The 17,488-nt window shown below is 42.6% G+C and overlaps 1 protein-coding gene across 3 annotated transcripts in view; it reads left to right on the forward strand.

Moving 5' to 3' along the window:
• The window catches only part of LOC139532183 (lymphocyte antigen 75-like), a 37,147-nt gene that overhangs the window by 18,240 nt on the left and 1,419 nt on the right, over nt 1-17,488 (forward strand). The window contains exons 17-33 of one of the 3 annotated variants that reach the window (XM_071329460.1): nt 599-768; nt 1,478-1,542; nt 1,754-1,830; nt 4,935-5,071; nt 5,540-5,645; nt 5,825-5,979; nt 6,948-7,077; nt 7,374-7,594; nt 7,895-8,057; nt 8,286-8,450; nt 13,519-13,641; nt 13,907-14,098; nt 14,228-14,451; nt 14,636-14,846; nt 15,721-15,882; nt 16,748-16,864; nt 17,119-17,314. In XM_071329460.1, coding sequence (XP_071185561.1) covers nt 599-768; nt 1,478-1,542; nt 1,754-1,830; nt 4,935-5,071; nt 5,540-5,645; nt 5,825-5,979; nt 6,948-7,077; nt 7,374-7,594; nt 7,895-8,057; nt 8,286-8,450; nt 13,519-13,641; nt 13,907-14,098; nt 14,228-14,451; nt 14,636-14,846; nt 15,721-15,882; nt 16,748-16,864; nt 17,119-17,314 — 2,614 coding nt within the window. The remainder of the gene's footprint in view (nt 1-598; nt 769-1,477; nt 1,543-1,753; nt 1,831-4,934; nt 5,072-5,539; nt 5,646-5,824; nt 5,980-6,947; nt 7,078-7,373; nt 7,595-7,894; nt 8,058-8,285; nt 8,451-13,518; nt 13,642-13,906; nt 14,099-14,227; nt 14,452-14,635; nt 14,847-15,720; nt 15,883-16,747; nt 16,865-17,118; nt 17,315-17,488) is intronic. The other 2 variants (XM_071329459.1, XM_071329458.1) reach the window with 2 other exon arrangements.

The raw sequence follows: 17,488 nt of genomic DNA on the forward strand, positions 1-17,488 counted from the left end.
ACATCAAGATTATGATCAGTGATTAGTTCATTGACTATAACTTCCTTGGAAGTGAGGTATCTAACATTAATTAGCCCTATTTTGAGATGTGAGATATCACAATCTCTTTCAATAATGACAGGAATGGAGGAGGTCTTTATTCCAGTGAGATTGCTAAGGCGAACACAGCCATGTTTAGTTTTGCCCAACCTAGATCGAGGCACAGACACGGTCTCAATGGGGATAGATGAGCTGACTACACTGACTGTGCTAGTGGCAGACTCCACTAAGCTGGCAGGCTGGCTAACAGCCTGCTGCCTGGCCTGCACCCTATCTCATTGTGGAGCTAGAGGAGTTAGAGCCTTGTCTATGTTGATAGATAAGATGAGAGCACCCCTCCAGCTTGGATGGAGTCTGTCACTCCTCAGCAGGCCAGGCTTGGTCCTGTTTGTGGGTGACTGGTGTTGACATGTAGGTTTGGTAATATCTCTTGACTTTTTCTGATGAAATTATATACCAATGTATGATAAGCCATCCGTTAAGAAGTATGAGCTGAGTTCTTTAAATATATTGAGTTCTAAAAATAGGATTTGAGAATAATAATATTGATCTGTTGCAGGTGGGCACCATGAGACATCCATATTCATTGACGGTAACGAGTTCTGGTTTGTGACGGAACCAAAGCTGCCATACGAGGAGGCTAGTTTGTACTGCAACAGCAACGGCAGCAGGCTGGCAGCACCACAGAGCTCCAACGCAGCCAGGCAGATCCATAATAATCTGCCACAGGTACAGAATAGTGCAATTACAGTACCGTGGTGAACAAACCATACATCAAAACTTTTGTACGGTATAAATCTAGCTCGTTTAAGAAACAGTTTAAAGCTGGAATCCATAATGGTGTCACTGCCACGTTTGTTTGCAATATTACAACAACAAAGAGGTTCCTTCCAACAACGAACACAGTTCTCCACTGACATCGTTGCACTTACAATAGAACAGTAGAATATGTACTGCGATTTTTATTTTTAACCACGATGCTGGATGTTCCTCTCCTCCGTTTCATCAGCAGAACAAAAACGTACTGGGGGGGGGCGAACAGTGGCGCTGTTTGCTCTTATGCAGATTTCAGCTTTAAGGCTAGCGTATCAACCCTGACTGTAATGGATATAGAGCAGTAATGGCGAGAAAGAAGGCCACTGAACTATCCTAATAAAATGAAGACAACATTGGTAGAGAGAGAGAGAGAGAGAGAGAGAGAGAGAGAGAGAGAGAGAGAGAGAGAGAGAGAGAGAGAGAGAGAGAGAGAGAGAGAGAGAGAGAGAGAGAGAGAGAGAGAGAGAGAGAGAGAGAGAGAGAGAGAGAGAGAGAGAGAGAGAGAGAGAGAGAGAGAAAGCACTGTGTGTGTGTGTGTGTGTGTGTGTGAGAGCAGCAGGGATTGGCTTTGTTTAGTTCTCGTGTGTTTATTTATTCCTTGACTTGTGACCTGATTGGGCAGATGCCGACAGGGAAGCAGAGCTGGTGGGTGGATGTAAGAGATCCTGCACACTACTTCCCCATAAGGTGAGTCCCAAAGTCGCGCGGTCATGTGGCAAGTCACACCTCACCAACCAACAACGACCCCCTGACACGGTCAGACAGCAACAGCAACACACGTTCTAAAACACTGCCTCCAAAACGTGTCTTGTTATCATAATTCAAGTCAAATATAAGTGATGTTATTGTGTGTGTTGGTTAGAATAAGAGTGAATGACTTTCTAGTCCTGTCCTCTAGGTTATCCCATATGCAAAACTACCGTGCTACGTTCCTGGGCAGGTGTACAACCATCAGTGACAAGAACATCTTCCCAGGTGAATGAAAATGTAACTACAGTACAAAGAGTAGTTGAAATCAAGTTGTTTCCTTTAGATCGTGTAGAAAGGATTATAATGTAGGCTGTTGGTTACTATGACACTTTCCACTGGGCACACCACTGGTTGAATCAACGTTGTTTAACGTCATTTGTCAACGTATTGCGATGTGGAATCAACGTGGAAAATACATTGGATTTGAAAAAAGTAATCAACCAGTACTGTTTTCATCTGATTTCAAACAGTGTTGTAAACATTGAAATTAGGGGAAAACTTAAATAAATGTACTTAACCTGACTAACAGGTTGTTACATCAATCTAATTTCAAGACATGCTAACCTCTCACCATTACAATAACAGGGGAGGTTCGCATTTTTTCGGGGGTATGATACTTGTGCATCTAACTTTCTCACTCATCATTATTCACGATTCATTTAGGATTATCCGTAATCATGGTAGCAACCACATTAATGTAGAAGTGTTTAGAAACCTAGTATATTCTTATTTACAATACAAGTGACTCCAAAATGACACAATACAATATTTATCATACATTTTATTGGGCACAAAATAATCTGACACAAATCCAAAACAAACAGCAAATGCATCCAACCAATTTGTAGAGTCACAAGCTTGATGTAGTCATTGCATGCAATGAATATGGGACCAAATACATACCTTTTTACTACTTTAATACACATAAGTGAATTTGTCTCAATACTTTGGTCCCCTAAAATGGGGGGACTATGTACAAAAAGTGCTGTAATTTCTAAATGGTTCACCCAATATGGATGAAAATACCCTCAAATTGAAGCTGACTTGAACCTCATAGTCATTGTATCATTTCAAATCCAAAGTGCTGGAGTAGAGAGCCAAAACAACAACAAAAATGTGTTAGTCTCCCAATACTTTTGGAGCTCACTGTATGTTGTTCATTATATACAATAGGCCCTATATATACTATCCCAGTAGAAGATATCCTTCAAATGTTGATATTTGGTTGCGTTCTCAATTATATATCCAGTTTGTCTACAAATTAATTATTGATATGTTGGATTCACGTCTCCATCTCATCCAAAAATCTAACTTGAAGAATACCAGTAAATTTAATTTAGTCCCATTCTTGAACTTAGATTTTGGTTGAGATGGTGACGTGGATCCAACATATTGACTTGTAGATTTAATTTGAAATCAACCAACCTTCCTTCATATACAAGAAAATATCAAAAGGTAAAAGTCATGCATATCATGAATTTGGCATCGTATTTATAGAGCTAATGGTAACTACTGCTAAACTTCTAAATGTCTAAATGTGTTGTGTTTCCAAAGCTGAGCAGGGTACATTGAGGTAGGCTTCTGGATTGTAGACTCATTCTCACTGAAATGCATTACCCCTCATATACCAGTAGAAATCGTTGGACTTTGTCTTCACATGTCATTTCAATATACCTCTTTATTTAGGTTGAAACAATGACGTTGATTCAAACGTACCATTTTTCTATCAACATTGAAACAAGGTCAATTAAAATATGTCTAATCAAATCTAAAATTCAACAATTTCAACCACCCAATATACTGTATATTGAATATATTATTGAAACATATTTTGTACGTTTTTATGTGGAATGTAACTCAATTTCAATGTATAAATAGTTCTGATGATTATGTCAATTAGATTTATGTAACAACCTGTTAGTCAGGTTAAGTACATTTATTCATACAGAACAAAAATATAAACACAACATGCAACAATTTTAAAGATTTGACTGAGTTACAGTTCATATTGAAATCAGTCAATTGAAATAAATTCATTAGGCCCTAATCTATGGATTTCACATTTTTGGGAATAGAAATATGCATCTGTTGGTCACAGATACCTTTAAAAACAAACGTCAGTATCTGGTGTGACCACCATTTGCCTCATGCAACACAAGACATCTCCTTCGCATAGAGTTGATCAGGCTGTTGCATGTGGCCTGTGGAATGTTTCCCACTCCTCTTCAATGACTGTACGAAGTTGCTGGATATTGTCGGGAACTGGAACACGCTGTTGTACACGTCGATCCAGAGCATCCCAAACATGCTCAATGGGTGATTTGGCTGGTGAGTATGCAGGCCATGGAAGAACTGGGACATTATAAGCTTCCAGGAATTGTGTTCAGATCCTTGCGACATGGGGTAGTGCATTATCATGCTGAAAACGAGGTGATGGCGGATGATGATGAATGGCACGACAATGGGCCTCAGGATCTTGTCACCGTATCTCTTTTCGTTCAAATTGCTATCGATAAAATGCAATTGTGTTTGTTGTCCATAGCGTATTCCTGCCCATACCATAACCCCACGCCACCATGAGGCACTCTGTTCACAACACTGACATCGGCAAACTGCTCACCCACACAATGCCAAACACGTTGTCTGCATTTGTGAGGCCGGTTGGACGTACTGCCAAATGCTATAAAACAACCTTGGAGACGGCTTATGGTAGAGAAATTAACATTCAATTCTCAGGCAACAGCTCAAGTGGACATTCCTGCCGTCAGCATGCCAATTGCACACCCCCTTAAAAGTTGAGACATCTTTGTCATTGTGTTGTGTGATAAAACTACACATTTTAGAGTGGCCTTTTATTGTCCCCAGCACAAGGTGCACCTGTGAAATTATCATGCTATTTAATCAGCTTCTTGATATGCCACACCTGTCAGATGGATGGATTATCTTGGCAAAGTCAAAATGCTCACTAACAGGGATGTAAACAAATTTGTGCACACCATTTTAGAGAAATAAGCTTTTTTTGTGCGTATGGAACATTTCTGTGATCTTTTATTTCTGCTCATGAAACATGGGACCAACACTTTACATGTTGCGTTTATATTTTTGTTCAGTGTAAGTTGCAGTATTACCCTAATTTCAATGTTTACAATGCTGGTTGAAAATAGATGAAAATAGTACCGGTTTGACAACTTTATTCATTTCCAATTGGTTGACACATTACGTTGAAACAATGTTGATTCAACCAATGTGTGCCCAGTGGGTTGTTACCTTTTATGGTTCAAATGTGACCGGTCACACACACTCACTCAGACACACTCCTGCCCCTCCAGAGTACGAGTACAGCTGTGAGCTGCAGCTGCCATTCGTGTGTGAGAGACACAATATCACGGCTATAGAGACCCACCCTGGAGAGCCTCACCCCAAAGGTCTGCCCTGTGAGAGCGGCTATTTACACTTCAGGGACAAGGTCAGTCTGTCGTACACACACACACACACTGGAGACTGTCATATAGTAACAGCTGAAATGGAATGAATGGAACGGTATAAAACACATGGAAACCAGTTGTGATACTGTTTAATTCGTTCCATTCCAGCCATAACAATGAGCCCGTCCTCTGATTTAGTCTACATACAGGTACATTCTGTGTAAGCCAGAATGGCCAATATACCACGGCTAAGGGCTGTTCTAAAGCGCGACACAACGCAGAGTGCCTTGATACAGCCCTTAGCCGGGGTATATTGGCCATATACCACAAACCCCAGAGGTGCCTTATTGCTATTATAAACTGGTTACCAACGTAATTAGAGCAGAAAAAATACATGTTTTGTCATACCCGTGGTCTGAAATACCACGACTGTCAGCCAATCAGCATTCAGGGCTCAAACCACCCAGTTTCTAATAATTGTTATTGAATGTTGTCGTTGCCTTTTCCAGTGCTACGTGGTGATCATGCCTCTGTACGTTACTTTTCAACACGCCAACGAGCAGTGTCAGTCGATGAGAGGAACTTTACTTACTATTACAGACCAAGTTGAACAGGGTGAGTAGTAAACCTTCTAGTAGATCTCTTTTACCTATCTGTCTTTTTATTCATCATGTTTGTCAATGGACAACCTTCCATTCTCCTAGACATGAGATGACCAATGATTGATGTCCCTTCAATGTCAGTCTTAACCGGCGGTTGTTGACTAGTTGCGCCTATCTGTTTGTTGTGGTCAGACTTTGTGACCTCCCTGTTGCCGGCGCAGCCCCGTAAGATGTGGATTGGCCTGAAGCTCAAACAGCAGGTCCCAGAGTGGGTGGATGACTCCCCAGTCTCCTACCTCAACTTTAACCCCCTGCTCCACGGCCTACTCAGGCCCATACTCGTCAACGTGAGTTCCCACTCACTTCACTTCTCAATTCTATTCAGCATGGCCACAGGGATCAGTGGGCTATGAGTTGAGTTATAACTTATAATTCCATCAAGCCCCAGGTAGCATGTACAGTAAACAAACCTCTTTTAACATTCAACTGAAACCATAGAATATTTTGATATTGAGCAAGTGAGCAAGGCTTTATTTAGTCTTCCAAACAATCATCAAGTAATGACAAGAGAAGCTGCATGTATCTAGTTATGGACAAGTGGACGAACAAATAGTCAGCCAAATGTCGGAAATTATAAGGAGAAACATATCTGCGTGAGGCATAAATGTTTTATCTTTTTTTTTTGCACCCTGTCGTTCCACCGTCCCTGAGTAACGTGCGCAGGTAGCCTACATAAGCCTTTTTGAAGTAATTGTTTGAAAATCAGAAGTAATTGTTTGAAAATCAGATGAAAACATGACTAGTTGTGTTTATGTCACATTAAAAGGTTAAAAGTTAAGACGACAAATCTTGACTATTAGGCCCATAGAGAGTGAATAGGATTTCTATATGTAATTCCATGATTAGGCCAATAGAGATCCTATTACTTGAATATGGATTCTATATGTAATTCCATGATTAGGCCAATAGAGATCCTATTACTTGAATATGGATTCTATATGTAATTCCATGATTAGGCCAATAGAGATCCTATTACTTGAATATGGATTCTATATGTAATTCCATGATTAGGCCCATAAAAAAAAGATAGGTGGTCTCCATACCGGGAAGAAATACAATGTACTTTAACCACTGGTAAGAGTGTGTGCAGGTAGCCTTTTTAAACAAATGATGGAACTACATAAACATTACTATGATAGACTATACTAAATACCAGTCTCTAAAAACATGTTCCACATCTGTTTCAAAGTTCAAGGTCATCATAACCTATAACTAACTCTCTGTGTCCCTGATGTTGTTGTGTCTGCCTCTGCAGCTTCATGACCCAGAGAGCATGGAGCTGTGTATCTTCATGTTCAACGACCCCAGCTCTTCTATGATGGGCTCCTGGGACTACACCTCCTGCTCTGACCAGCGGCATGTGGCCATCTGCCAGCACTACGCAGGTACACCACCGCTACCTAGCAGCAGAGGGCACCAAACACAACCAATTATCTGTGCTTATCTTGTCCGTGTTGGTGAAAGAATGGATGACGTGTGGACTCTACAGTCAGAAGGCTTGTGATAGAAAGACTCTTGATATTAAGTGTATTTTACATACAGACATAAAGTGTATGAAGTACACTGATATTATTGATAGTTGTTACTTGATATTGCTACTGTTTTGCGGAGTAGAAATTGAGCATATCGAATAGGGTTTGAACCCTCGTCTGACCCCTTTAAATTCCTCTCATGTTCTCAGACAAGCCAGAGGAGCCCCAGTTCCAGTTGGAGCCATTCCAGGTCAACAACCACACCTTTAAGCTGCTTCAGAAGAACATGACGTGGCACGAGGCTCAGGCGGAGTGCAGGAACCAGAACATGGACCTGGCCAGCGTAGCCGACACCCTGCAGCAGTCGGTCCTCACCGTGCACGTCACCCGCGCACGCAGCCCCATGTGGATCGGCCTCATCAGCTCCGACGTAAGTGGCCATAGCTTTTCACCCTAACCCGTTGGTGTTCGCAGATCTAAAAGAAAAGGGATGGGTTTAAGGCAATATGGCAAAGCAAACAACCCGTAGCCCATTGGGAGGCTAGGTGGAGCCGTCACCGTGTAGAATAGGCCACACCCATCCCGTTCCTTCAGTTCTGCAATCACTGAAGGATAGTGGCTGATTTCATAATGACGATTTCACAGATTCTACAGTGCAGTTCAGTTAGTTCTTAATTGACTTGCCTGGTTAAATGAATTAAGGAACTCACACAGCGTTTTGTATTGTCAGGTTGGTGTCCACTACCACTGGACAGACCACAGCCACACGGTGTTTAGTCGGTGGTCCTCAGAGCCCACCGTTGGAGACTGTGTCTTCCTGGACACGGACGGCTTCTGGAAGGCTGCAGAGTGTATGGAACAGTTGGCAGGGGCTATCTGCCATGTTCCACACGGTAAGACAGCAATACAGTGGCTCAGTTGGTAAGAGCTGGGGTCTAGTAATGTGATGGTCGCAGGTTCAATTCCCACAAGGATCACATACTGAAAGTGTAAGCACTTTGGATACAATTGTCTGTTAAGTGGCATAATTAAAACAAGACCGGAGGAAAATCAACCAAGCACTCTCCTCAGACAGCGACTGTGTATTTTTTTTAATGAATGAACACTTTCAATGTTTCCAGAAGAGAATGTCACCAACCATGAGGGCAACGCTGTGAGCTGTCCTCACAAGAGCAGCGGACCAAACTGGATCCCCTTCAAGAACAACTGCTACACCTTCCAACTGGCATTGTCCAGATGGGAAGAGTTTGACAAGGGCCAGATACTTCAGACGTGCAAGAAACTGGGTAAGGAGCAAGGACACCGTTTGGCACAAACATCAGTCAGGAACCATTTGTACTGTGAAGAACTCCATAAACAAGATGCATATTAGAAACATGCCTTATAGTCTCAATTAGAAATGCGAAAAGAGGGAGCGCTGCTTTGGCATCAAATATAAAGACAAAGAGAGATGCTCATTGGAGAACGGGGTACAATTTATAGCAACCAAATGAAGTTGCAGCTGTGTGAAAACATCATACTTCCAAAAATCCAAGGCATTCTCTCTTGTGGAAAAGTTTTTTTAAATCCTTCATTTTAGCCGATATTGCATAGCAAAACATTCAAACTCACCAACGTGTATTGCTCACCGGTCTTCTTCAGGGTTCACAGGTGCATAGTAGTGACAGGTGAAATGAATGACCAGAAATTAAAGGGTCGTGGACAATATTAACTTTAATAGATAAAGAGGAAATAATACCCCCCCCCCCCTAAAATAATAATAATAATAATAATAATAATACAAGTAAATCAATTATTACTATTGGCCAATACAATGTTTCACACAAATAAACAACTCAAGATTAATAAAAGATATATTGGAGCAAAATCTATTTCATTGTTCAATCCTGAAAGACAGTAGCTTTGCGTGTGTGCATCCAGAAAGAAAAAGACACTGAAGCCTGTAATCTCCCCTCTTGTTGATGGATACCACCTCTATGGCCATGGCTTTAAGCCAGTCCGGGCTACCATGGCCGGCTTGTTGGTAATGCACGGCCGTGGGATAATTGTCATTCACTGTTTTGATGGCATATTTATGTTCTGCCAGTCTGTCTTTTAGCGTCCTTTTTGTGGGACTAATATAAAAACAACCACATGGGCACTCCAACCTATAAACAACAAACACAGGGTTGCAATTCACAAAAGATTGGATTTGGTAAGTTATTTTCTTGTGACATTTTTTTTTTTTAAATGTTGGGGCGGTAGTTGCAGTGTCCGCACAGAAAGGTGCCAGTGGGTTGGGAAAGCCAGTTGGCTTTGACTGTGGGGGGAGTTTATGTGACTGCACCAGCTTCTCCCTTCGGGTTGGCGCGCGTCTAGAAGAAAAGCATGGAAGCTCAGTGAAATCTTCACCTAATGCAGGGTCACTTTCTATGTTACTCCAATTCTGTTTGATGATATTCTTTATTTGAGATGCCTCTCTGCTGTACTGGGTAACAAAATAGATTTGGTTTGACTTTTGGGGCCTTTGTTATTGTCTGAGCATATTTTCTCTTTCCAAGGCCTCTGTGTGGAGCTGTAGCAGTTCATTTCCAGATGATCGAAACAGCAAAATTATGTCATCTGTATCTTCCGTACCACATGATTTTATCAAAAAAATTGATTAATAAGAGGATAAAAAAGAAATCTCTCCAACCATAGTCCTAAAAACACATTTGCGTAGTTGGGTGCAAAACAGGCGGCCATTACTGTCCATTTGACTTGTCTGTAGAGTTGGTCCTGAAAAAGAACGTTATTGTTTAGTGCCCGCTCTGTTAGAGAGAGTCTGGGGGTGCGCTTCCCTCTGGCCTGAGTTGAAGGTGGTGTTTTAGAGCCTCGAGACCCTCACTGTTTACTAAACTCAGCAAAAAAAGAAACGTCCCTATTTCAGGACCCTGTCTTTCAAAGACAATTAGTAAAAATCCAAATAACTTCACAGATCTTCATTTGAAAGGGTTTAAACTCTGTTTCCCATGCTTGTTCAATGAACTATAAACAATTAATGAACATGCACCTGTGGAACGGTCGTTAAGACACTAACAGCTTACAGACAGTAGGCAATTGAGGTCACAGTTAGGAATTCTTAGGACACTGAAGAGGCCTTTCTACTGACTCTGAAAAACACCAAAAGAAAGATGCCCAGGGTCCCTGCTCATCTACGTGAACGTGCCTTAGGCATGCTGCAAGGAGGCATGAGGACTGCAGATGTGGCCAGGGAAATGAATTGCAATGTCCGTACTGTGAGACGCCTAAGACAGCGCTATAGGGAGACAGGACGGACAGCTGATCATCCTCGCAGTGGCAGACCACGTGTAACAACACCTGCACAGGATCGGTACATCTGAACATCACACCTGCGGGACAGGTACAGGATGGCAACAACAAGTGCCCGAGTTACATCAGGAACGCACAATCCCTCCATCAGGGCTCAGACTGTCCGCAATAGGCTGAGAGGCTGGACTGAGAGCTTGTAGGCCTGTTGTAAGGCAGGTCCTCACCAGACATCACCGGCATCAACGTCGCCTATGGGCACAAACCCACCGTCGCTGGACCAGACAGGACTGGAAAAAAGTGCTCTTCACTGACGAGTCGCGGTTTTGTCTCACCAGGGTGATGGTCGGGTTCGTGTTTATTGTCGAAGAAATGAGTGTTACACCGAGGCCTGTACTCTGGAGCGGGATCGATTTGGCGGTGGAGGGTCCGTCGTGGTCTGGGGCAGTGTGTCACAGCATCATCGGACTGAGCTTGTTGTCATTGCAGGCAATCTCAACGCTGTGCATTACAGGGAAGACATCCTTCTCCCTCATGTTGTACCCTTCCTGCAGACTCATCCTGACATGACACACCAGCATGACAATGCCACTAGCCATACTGCTCGTTCTGTGCGTGATTTCCTGCAAGACAGGAATGTCAGTGTTCTGCCATGGCTAGCGAAGAGCCTGGATCTCAATCCCTTTGAGCACGTCTGGGACCTGTTGGATAGGAGGGTGAGGGCTAGGGCCATTCCCCCCCCCCAAAATGTCCGTGAACTTGCAGGTGCCTTGGTGGAAGCGTGGGGTAACATCTCACAGCAAGAACTGGCGAATCTGGTGCAGTTCATGAGGAGGAGATGCACTGCAGTACTTAATGCAGCTGGTGGCCACACCAGATACTGACTGTTTCTTTTGATTTTGAGGTACACATTATTTTCAGGGACACATTATTCCATTTCTGTTAGTCACATGTCTGTGGAACTTGTTCAGTTCATGTCTCAGTTGTTGAATCTAGTTATCTTCATACAAATATTTACACATGTTAAGTTTGCTGAAAATAAACGCAGTTGACAGTGAGGACGTTTCTTTTTTTGCTGAGTTTATATCCCAAATGTCAGAGATATTCTATGGGAAGAGAGACTGCAGATTCTTTCAAACAATTGTATTATAAGATTTGCAAAAATGAAGCAATCAGCCATCAGTAAGAATAGTCAGAGTTGAAAGCTCAACGGACAGAGTTGTCTCTCAGCTTTTATAGAAAAGTCCGACCTCTTTGTCTATGTGGCAGTTAGCAGATGTGTGCAAACAGGGGTGGGGAACATAGTGTATAAAAGGCGTTTAGCTTGTCTGTGTAGATTAAGATAGCTGATGTTGACCACCATTGTCTGTTCCTTTCTGCATGTTTCCATCGAGAGGAGACAGTACAAATGGGATGTCACATACTGCGGTCGCACCCGGCTCTTATCTGTACACCCAGAGTTAGAACTAAGTCACACAAGACAACAAGCCTGCATCAGGGAAAAAAACACTAAGTAAAAACAGCATAGTATGTTTCATTTTGTAATTTTCCGTGACATGTTTCATACAGTATTTTCCACGGGATTACAAGTTGCAGTTCTTGACACAAACCGGCACTGACAGTTGAAGTCGGAAGTTTACATACACCTTAGCCAAATACATTTAAACTCAGTTTTCACAATTCCTGACATTTAATCCTAGTAAAGAATCCCTGTTTTAGGTCAGTTAGGATCACCACTTTATTTTAAGAATGTGAAATGCCAGAATAATAGTAGTGAGAATTATTTATTTCAGCTTTTTATTTCTTTCATCACATTCCCAGTGGGTCAGAAGTTTACATACACTCAATTAGTATTTGGTAGCATTGCCTTTAAATTGTTTAACTTGGGTCAAACGTTTCGGGTAGCCTTCCACAACCTTCCCACAATAAGTTGGGTGAATTTTGGCCCATTCCTCCTGACAGAGCTGGTGTAACTGAGTCAGGTTTGTAGGCCTCCTTGCTCACACACGCTTTTTCAGTTTTGCCCACAAATTTTCTAAAGGATTGAGGTCAGGGCTTTGTGATGGCCAGTCCAATACTTTGACTTTGTCCTTAAGCCATTTTGCCACAACTTTGGAAGTATGCTTGGGGTCATTGTCCATTTGGAAGACCCATTTGCGACGAAGCTTTAACTTCCTGACTGATGTCTTGAGATGTTGCTTCAATATATCTATATAACTTCCCCATGATGTCAAGCAAAGAGGCACTGAGTTAGGTAGGCCTTGAAATACATCCACAGGTACACCTCCAATTGACTCAAATGATGTCTATTAGCCTATCAGAAGCTTCTAAAGCCATGACATCATTTTCTGGAATTTTCCAAGCTGTTTAAAGGCACAGTCAACTTAGTGTATGTAAACTTCTGACCCACTGGAATTGTGATACAGTGAAATTATCTGTCTGTAAACAATTGTTGGAAAAATGACTTGTGTCATGCACAAAGTAGATGTCCTAACCGACTTGCCAAAACTATAGTTTGTTAACAAGAAATTTGTGGAGTGGTTGAAAAACGAGTTATAATGATTCCAACCTAAGTGTATGTAAACTTCCGACTTCAACTGTACATTTATTGTCTTGCCCATTCACCCTCTGGATGGCACGCATACACAATCCATGTTTCAATTGTCAAAAAGGCTTAAAAATCCTTCTTTAACCTATCTCCTCCCCTTCATCTATACTGATCGAAGTGAATTTAAGAAGTGACATCAATAAGGGATCATAGCTTTCACCTGGACAGTCTATGTCATGGAAAGAGCAGGTGTTCTTAATGTTTTATATACTCCCGTGTACAGCCTTTTTTACTTTTCCACAAGAGAGCGTGCCTTGAATATTTATTTTAAATATTATGCTTTTACATAGCTGCAACTTCATTTGGTCGCTAGAGATTAAAAAAATTGACATTGATACCTGGTCAAAACAGACTTCTTCTGTGCTCTGATTGAAGGTGTTTATTAATTAAACATACACACTGCTTATGTACGAGTATTAAAGTCTTTATGAAGTGTTACCGGTTGATGTTCTTCTCAGATGCTGATGCAGACATCCTGACCATCAGGAACTTAGTGGAGAATGAGTTTGTGAAGGAGCAGCTCCTTCCCTTCAAAGACCTGGTGCAGTTTGTCTGGCTAGGGGTGTTCAACGATGACAACGGTGAGTGGACTGGACTGGGTTCCCCATATTCATCTCCCCAACACTCAGCGTGGACAGTTAGTGTGTCCTTATGTTTGATCTGCTGTTTGGACTTTCATATTATCATTCATTGCCCTGTATTATGAAGAGACGCTGAATTGGATCATTGTAAAATGTCTACTGTATCATCGAGGCTGAAGCTTACTCATTGATCATCGTTGTATTGTTGTGTGATGAAACGTGTAATAAATGTGTCATGTCAAGTGGTTGCTCCTGTCTTTGGTAGATAACCAGATGAAGTGGTATGACGGTACCAACGTCCAGTACTCTAACTGGGTCGATGGAAGACCAAGCTTCTCAGCCAGCGATGAGTTCATGGCAGGTCTCAACACTGAGGGAGTCTGGAAGATATTCACCAACAAACACCACTTCAGTCCCTTCAAGCAGAGAAGCATCGTGGCCTGCAAACTGGATAAAGGTTGGTAGACCCCAGACAAACATACTTCACCTATTCACAAGGAGTACTATCATTATTTTATTTTGTTACGATAAAATAATACATTTTCCACTTGATTGACTCTATTAAGCCGTTTTCTTCGTCCCCGAGACTCTAAGGACCAATACAATCAGTCGGCCAGGGACTTTGAGCGCTATGGCAACCTGAGCTACCACGTGATAACCAGGAAGTTGAGCTGGTTCCAGGCCCTGGAGGAGTGTGGACGCGGCAACGGACACCTGGCCAGCGTGCATGGCAACAGTCACAACGCTCACATAGAGCTTATCGCCAAGCGAGACGGCTTCCCGCTGTGGATCGGTCTGTCCAGTCAGGATGTAAGGGAGCTTAGCCACAATGCCACTAACACGGCGGCCATTTCTATTGAGAATAACGTCATCTTTTGCAGAAATTTAGCTCAAAGCACCAAACGGCAGGTAGACACTAAATTCAACATTTTCTAAGCACCTCCAGTGTGAAGTTTGTTGAGTAATATTGCATCCCCCTCCCCTCTCTGCGCAGGCTAGCGGCTCTCAGTCTTATGAGTGGTCCGATGGGACTAAGTATCACTACAGTCAGGCGGGACTCTCTGACACTGTTGTCACGTCCAGCTCAGACCCTCAAGGTGTCTGTGTGTACATCACTCCCCATGGCACCTGGATGAGAATGGACTGCAATGCCAAGCTGGATGGAGCCATCTGCTACAACACAACCGTCACCACCCCCACTCAGAGTAAGACCCAGTCCTATTACATTGCCTATTACATCACCACCACCCCCACACAGGGTAATACCCAGTCCTATTACCTAGCCTATTACATCACTACCATTACCACCCCCACTCAGAGTAAGACCCAGTCCTATTACTTAGCCTATTACAACAATGCCATCACCACCCTCACTCAGAGTAAGACCCAGTCCTAGTACCTAGCCTACTACATCATCACCACCCCCACTCAGAGTAAGACCCAGTCCTATTACCTAGCCTACTACATCATCACCACCCCCACTCAGAGTAAGCTCAGTCCTAGTACCTAGCCTACTACATCATCACCACCCTCACTCAGAGTAAGACCCAGTCCTATTACTTAGCCTACTACATCATCACCACCCCCACTCAGAGTAAGACCCAGTCCTACAGTTTTAGTACCTAACCTATTAGTATTAGATCACCACCCCTTCTCAGAGTAAGACCCAGTCCTACAGTCTTAGTACCTAGCCTATTAGTATTACATCACCACCCCACTCAGAGTAAGACCCAGTCCTACAGTCTTAGTACCTAGCCTATTAGTATTACATCACCACCCCACTCAGAGTAAGACCCAGTCCTACAGTCTTAGTACCTAGTACCACTCAGAGTAAGACCCTGTCCTACAGTCCTAGTACCTAGACTATTAGAATTACATCACCACTCAGAGTAAGACCCAGTCCTATAGTCTTAGTACCTAGCCTATTAGTATTTATTTATTATACACACAACTTGAATTGTAGTGTAAAGAAGACGTTGATGTCAGTGAGCGATCTGAGCAGAATTTGTTGCAGAGGTTACACACCAATCTTTTAAGATCCCATAAAATAAATCCCTCTGATTTGTTTGTCTGAATCAGGATCGAACCTCGCAGCTCCCCAGGTGGCCAACAACTGCCCTCAGAACAGCGGCTCGTCTAAGTGGGTTGAGCACCAGGACCACTGTTATGCTTTTGACATGACCTTCTATAACTACTCTGTGTACAGCATGGAGGATGCCAAGAGCATCTGTGAAAGGCTTGGTAAGTCACCCACTATCTCTCCTATTTGACACGTATATATTTCTGTATTACTGTATCTAAGTTGTATTGAACATTGTATTATTGCAGCGTCTTGGGTTAGGTTGTTATGGTAAGAGAATCGTTTCCCTATAACCAACCTGATTAAATACAATTATTTAATATTTACTCTTATAAACCGGTAGTTTGGTTCCTGGTTGCTGATTATCTGAAAGCTGTGGTATATCAGATATTATAAACTGAGTGGTTTGAGCCCTGAATGCTGATTGGCTGACAGCCGTGGTATATCAGTGCTCATACCACGGGTATGACAAAAAAATACTTTTTACTGTTCGAGCGGCAGGTAGCCTCCGAGGTTAGAGCGTTGGGCCAGTAACTGAAAGGTTTCTGGTTTGAATACCAGAGCTAACAAGGTAAAATAAATATGAAATAAAATCTGTCGCTGTGCCCTTGTGCAAGGTACTTAACCCTATTGCTCCAGTAGCGTTGTACAATGGCGACCCTGGTCAGGAGGAGTTCGGATATGCAACAACAACAAAAATATTTCCATTACAGACTTGTGTGTAACAGGACAAATATAAGCGCCCTCCAAATGATTATTCAAATTACGTTGGTAACCAGTTTATAATAGCAATAAGGCACCTCGGGGGTTTGTGGTATATAGCTAATATACGACGGCTTAGGGCTGTATCCAGGTACTCTGCGTTGTGTCTCGCTTAAGAACAGCCCTTAGCCATGGTATATTGGCCATATACCACACCCCCTCAGGCCTTATTGGTTAATTAGTACACCACGATCAGATCAGGTGGTTTCTTACTTACAGTACAGTACAGTACATGTATGCCTTCTTTTTGCCTTTGATTGACAGATGCACAGCTGCTGACCATAATGACCAAAGAGGAGAATGACTTTGTCTCTGGCTACATGGCAGACAACCCTCTCATCACCAGTAGGGTGTGGCTCGGCATGGACCTGGACAAACAAGGTAAACTGACCTGACCAGTACAATAGGATATGCTTGTTACTTATTACTGTATACGGATGTTATTAGACATGATATTTATATTGGACAGTATGCTCCATCTTAGGAAGTTCTGTGTGCCCTTCATTTGGAAAGTCAGGCACTTTAAAATACATAAAAATCCTACATGCCAATACAGTACATTATACTCAAATAAAGTCGTCTATTTTAACTCAGCATATAATCAGTAATGCTTCTGTGTTTCATCTGTCTTCCAGGTCAGCCAGTGGGCTGGGTGGACGGCTCCTCTCTGGCCTTCTCTAACTGGGAGACCAACGGTTCTGCTAGCGGGGTGAAGACAGCGACCCAGCAGAACCCCTGTGCTGTCATGGTGTCTGCAGACGGAGGCATCTGGAGCAGAGTCAGCTGCAAGGACAGCCACAGCCGCATCGTCTGCAAAGTACCCGCACGTGAGTACGTGCAGTGTGCAATGTTTTTTTACTTTTTACTATGTGGATAGCAGCATGCTCTGGTGACCGCTCCAAGCTATTGCATGTAGCAAGAGTTGATTTGTATAAAGCTCATAGATTTCCCCGGCTTCGCTATGGTTATGGCGATTATATATTTGTAAACATTGATGTGCTTGAA

Source organism: Salvelinus alpinus, chromosome 10, assembly GCF_045679555.1.
Source record: "Salvelinus alpinus chromosome 10, SLU_Salpinus.1, whole genome shotgun sequence".
In the NCBI taxonomy this organism is placed as follows: Eukaryota; Metazoa; Chordata; class Actinopteri; order Salmoniformes; family Salmonidae; genus Salvelinus; species Salvelinus alpinus.